General features: G+C 45.0%; 1 protein-coding gene across 2 annotated transcripts in view; it reads right to left on the bottom strand.

The window, feature by feature from the left end:
* SALL2 (spalt-like transcription factor 2) overlaps window positions 1-4,209 on the bottom strand; it is a 17,441-nt gene extending 13,232 nt beyond the window's left edge. For both annotated transcript variants that reach the window (XM_011930919.1, XM_011930921.1), the window contains exon 1: window positions 3,838-4,209. In XM_011930919.1, the coding sequence (XP_011786309.1) occupies window positions 3,838-3,910 (73 nt within the window). In that variant the 5' untranslated portion in view covers window positions 3,911-4,209. The remainder of the gene's footprint in view (window positions 1-3,837) is intronic.
* Window positions 4,210-5,230: the final 1,021 nt, after the last annotated feature.

Genomic DNA, 5,230 nt, shown 5'->3' with positions numbered 1-5,230 from the left:
TCGGGAGGCTGAGGCAGGAGAATGGCGTGAACCCGGGAGGCGGAGCTTGCAGTGAGCCGAGATCGCGCCACTGCACTCCAGCCTGGGCGACTGAGCGAGACTCCGTCTCAAAAAAAAAAATAAATAAATAAGGGAGTTGGGAGGAAAAAGAGGAAATGCAAAAAGGGCCTAGCACAGTATCTGAACGCTCCACAAATATTAGCCATGAGTGTTAGTTATTATTTGAATGTTGAAAGTTGAATGAAGCCCTGGGATAAGAAAGGTCACATGTGCCCAAGATCACATAGCTTCAAGGTCTACACTAGATTGAAAACCAAGTTTTCTGTTTTCTTATCTAGTGCTCTGTAACACCAGGCCTGAGATACTCTCTATTCCAAAATGTGTTTTTTTCTGATTTGGGAATACCTAGGGTTGGGTGGCCCAGGGATCAATAACCTGAGAGATGAGGCTCTCTACTTCCAAATGTAAACAGAGCCCCCAAAACTCTACCTTTGCCTTCTTTCCCCTCTTGCTGTTCTTGCTGTCTGCCAACTTCCATCTAAAGTACTCCCCTCTCTCCCTCTAGATCTGTTTGGCTGCTGTCCTGGTTTCTCCTTCTCACTAAATATCTGGGTTTCTGATCGTTTCCTTTATTTCCCAGATGTACTGGTTTGCATTTTTCCCCCAGTCACATCCCTTATGTTCTCTAATCCAGATTTCTAGACTCTGTAGGGGAGAGAGAAGGTGTTTTTTTTTTTTTTTTTCCTCTCTAGAGTTTTTAAGTAAATAGAGTATTTCCTGCCCATCACTTATATGAAATAACTATTCTGTTAAGTTTTGATGTTCTAGTCAGGGAAGCTGAGCAAAAACGGCTGGAAAAGAAATTTTTCAGACTGTTTCTTGGTGATGTCTTAGGTCACTGTAGAATTTTGGCTTTTAGAATATGCAACAAAGGCTCAGCATTTGCTTGTTGTATATGGCACATATTGCTTAAAAGAAGGCAAAAGACTCATGGAAACATTACTGGTACCCTAGACTACTAAGTAAATGTCTTCTGATACTCATGATGATATCCGTCATTTCACAGGTACACCAAAGGATATAGTGTACCCCTAAATAAAAGCCCTTCCTACCTAACTGTGGGGCATGCGGTGGGGTAGAAGGAAGTCAGATGCCTGAAGGTCACATAAGTGAATAGAAACCCTGTCTATAAAAAATTAGGGAAGGCCGGACGTGGTGGCTCAAGCCTGTAATCCCAGCACTTTGGGAGGCCGAGACAGGTGGATCACAAGGTCAGGAGATCGAGACCATCCTGGCTAACACGGTGAAACCCCGTCTCTACTAAAAATACAAAAAAAACTAGCCGGGCGAGGTGGCGGGCGCCTGTAGTCCCAGCTACTGGGGAGGCTGAGGCAGGAGAATGGCGTAAACCCAAGAGGCGGAGCTTGCAGTGAGCTGAGATCCGGCCACTGCACTCCAGTCCGGGAGACAGAGTGAGACTCCGCCTCAAAAAAAAAAAAAAAATTAGGGAAAAGGAGAGCTCTCATTCTATTTTGCAGAATGGATGCTGCCCCATTCATGATTAAGGAAATTTATTAATTTAAAAGAAAAGCAGAAAATGTGGAATTTACATATTGTAAGCTTGTAAGATCAAGGAGGAATTTCAGATGTGATAAAATAGAGCCACCTCATTTTGCAGATGAGGCCCAATGACATCCAGATCGTAAGTAGCCTAGGATCTTTCACTCCAGGGGAATTCTGATGAGCTTTCTTAAGCTAGATCTTAAGGTAGATCTTAACAGAGGGTACTACTGCTTCCTTGCTCCTTACATTTGTTTCTGCCTTTCAGAGCTCAAAGGCAAATTTTCATCAAAAATTTGTTGATGTCATTGGGTTTAAGTCTTTACTGTTTCTATGGGGATGACTTTGTAGCAGCATTACCATGCCTCCAAGTGGGAGCTATATCTTAAAGGGCTTGAAAATCCATTCACGACAGCTGCTAAAGATAGTTTTTGACTCCGTCACAGAAGATTTTTCCTCAGCTATGGTATGGGGAATGGGTGAGCAGATGGGAGAAGTAGGAAGAAGAGGAGAGGATGCTTCTTGGGGACTTGGAGGGGTGTTCAGCATAGTTCCACAATCAAACCAGCAGGAGAGCAGAACTGTGAGGCAACTCTGGGGAAGAGTTGAGGCTCTAGGGGAAGTCTCCTGTAGAGCACAAGTAGGAAACATCCGGCCTATAGCAGCATTAAGAAGGGCTAATGTGTCTCAGGAGGGAAGGATGCCATCACCACAGAACCTCTAAAGATGGGCACAGTAGGATCCCAGAAAAACAGTGATTCGGGGAGGATGTATTCTGCCCAAAACATAATATGTCTGTTAAGGTTATTTCGTAGCACATGGAGCACTGATCTGACCTCAAGCTTTTGTTTTTTAACAAGTGGAAAGGCAAGTTTAATTTATAATTTTAATCGCCACCAATACACTATCTTAGAGCTTTTCATGACACATGTCTCATAATGTATTAAGCACTTATTTATGCTAGGTATTTTTCCAAGGGTTTTACACATATTAACTCATTTTGATTTTCACAACAACTTAATGAGGTAGCTAGTAGACACATCTCTATTTTACAGATGAAGAAACTGAAGCATAGAGAGGCAAAATAAACCAGTCAAGGTCACATAGCTAACCAAGTGGTGGAGCTGGGATTTGTCTAAAAGTCTGGTTTCAGAACCCTTGTGCTTAATCCTATAGTATACTGTTGGGTGTATCAACTGTATGCTAAACAGTTGCCTCTCTGGAGCCAGGACTTCCAGACTTTCAGTCTGCACATATGGAGCCATACCACTGACAAGTATGTCCAAAACCTCTTTGATCCTAAGAATTACCTGCAGACTTGCAAAATATATAGATTCCCACACTCTGGCTCAGATGTACTCACAATCAGGCAAGTTTTTAAAACCCAGGTTTAGTGGAGTGAGCACCACCAGCCCTGAGCATTAGGAAATTTAAGTTTTTGTCCTGATTTTGCCTCTGTCTCTCAGACTCTGGGCAATTTCACTCTTCAGTTCCTTGCTTGCTCTACTGTCTGCCTGTCACTTAACAGAATGTTACAAGAATACATACAATTTTTTCCCCGTCATAAGGGACACCTGTTGCTTCAAAAACATGGTATCCTCATAAAATAATACGCGTGTAGTAACAGGTGTATTTTCTTGCACTTTTTGTTTTTTTGCTTTGGTTTCCTTGAAGCACAAACCTAAGCCCCTCATCCAGACCTAGCCTTCAGCTCTCCTCCAGGTGACACGCATAGGTACCCCAAACCAGGCTGCATTCTGACCGACATTAGCTGTCTCCCTCTGGGAGCTCTGATCGGCTCTCAGTTCAGCCCAACAATGAGAAACTTTTTTCTCATCTCCCTCAGGGGAGCCTTCACGTTTATCCAATTCATTCCCTTGCAACCCAACTCTCCAGAAAGAAAAGGGGGGAAAATCCCACCCCTAAGAGACGGTCTTCAGGTCTGAGGACGTTACTTAGCAACGGCACAAAGACCAGTGAGCAAAGGGAGACCTGAGGAGAAAACTCTTGGGTGGGGAGACAGAGCCAGTTTGAAAACTCCGTTTCATCCAGAGAAAAACAAGGAAAACACAAACAGAATCAATCCCAAGTAACAAGCGGGGCTTCTCCCCAGCGCAGGTCATCTCTTTACTCCCTGCATCTCAACTCCTTCAAACCCCCAGTGACCAAGTCCGCCCCCGCCTGGTTTCGCCCATGGCCCGAGTGCCCTCCCCTTGCCCTGGCCTGACCCACACAGGCTTGGACTTAGGGGCCCCCCACCCTTCCCCAGGCACCCACCGTTCTCAGACGCGCTGGGACCTTCGCAGTCCGAGATTAACTGTTGGGGTTTCCGCTGCTTTCGCCGAGACATTCCCGGGTAGAGAGTTGGGAGAGGGAGGGGCAACGCTCACTTAGTCTTAACCGGGGTGACCTGGTCTCCTCTCCCCCTTGGGTCCGAAGCCAATTGATGCCTCTTCCCCAGCGCAAATCACTGTGAAGCAGAGATGTTCTCCTTTCCCAGAGACAGACAGACTCTCTCTCTCTCTCTGATTCTCTGTTCTTGACTCTCTCTCTCTTTCTCTCTCAATCTTTGCAAGTCTTTAAAGGGGAGACGCCCCCTTTTTTTCTTCAGCTTCTTCCCTACGCTTCTGCAGCTCCCATTGTAAAAGCAAAAATCCTAATCTTTCCGCACACTCTTTTCTTTTGTACTGCAGAGGAAAGGATTTAACCCTCTCCTCCCTGCAAGGGCTCTGGGTCTCTCCCTGTGCTGTCTGTTCAGAAACTGTCCCTGGCTTGTTTCTCTAACTCTTCTTCCAAGATCTTCACTGTGCTTTTTGGTTCTGTCATATTTCTATGCCCCTCTGATAATGTAGCTGCTTCTGGGGTATAAACTGAAATAAGAACCTTCTGATATGTCCTGATTATGAGTAATATATGTATAGCTCTTTATAATTTATAGAATATTTTCATTTGTAATGTGTTTTGAATATTATAAGTCTGAGATGAACACAGTAGGCTTTAATACTCCTATTTATAGTTGAGCCCCTTTATAGATGAATCAAAAGTCCCAGTGAGGTTAAGTAACCTCTCCAAAGTTGCACAGCTATGATGTATCAGACACAGGCCTGGAATCCAGGTGCATCCGACAGTAGCCTAACATTGTTTCCTCTATATCAGTAAAGACACAATATGCCACCAAACTACTATTATGAAAAAAAAAGTGATTGATCTCAAGGAATCTCATTTAAAATAGCCATGGCTGGGCATGGTGGCTCACATCTGTAATCTCAGCACTTTGGGAGGCCAAGGTGGGTGGCGCATCATGAGGTTAAGAGATGGAGACCATCCTGGCCAACGTGGTGAAACCCCATCTCTACTAAAAACACAAAAATTAGCCTGGGCGCGGTGGCTCACGCTTGTAATCCCAGCACTTTGGGAGGCCAAGGCGGGCGGATCACCTAAGGTCAGGAGTTCGAGACCAGCCTGACCAACATGTCAAAACTGCGTCTCTACTAAAAATACAAAAATTAGCTGGCCATAGTGGTGGGTGCCTGTAATCCCAACTACTCCAGAGGCTGAGGCAGGAGAATCCCTTGAACCTGGGAGGCAGAGGTGGCAGTGAACTGAGATCACGCCATTGCACTGGAGCCTGGGTGACAGAGCGAGACTCCGTCTCAAAAAAAAGAATCCC

This window comes from Colobus angolensis, unplaced genomic scaffold (assembly GCF_000951035.1).
Source record: "Colobus angolensis palliatus isolate OR3802 unplaced genomic scaffold, Cang.pa_1.0 Scaffold88, whole genome shotgun sequence".
NCBI lineage: Eukaryota > Metazoa > Chordata > Mammalia > Primates > Cercopithecidae > Colobus > Colobus angolensis.
Note: the sequence above shows the minus strand (reverse complement) of the source record. Positions and strands in the feature narration are given on the sequence as shown.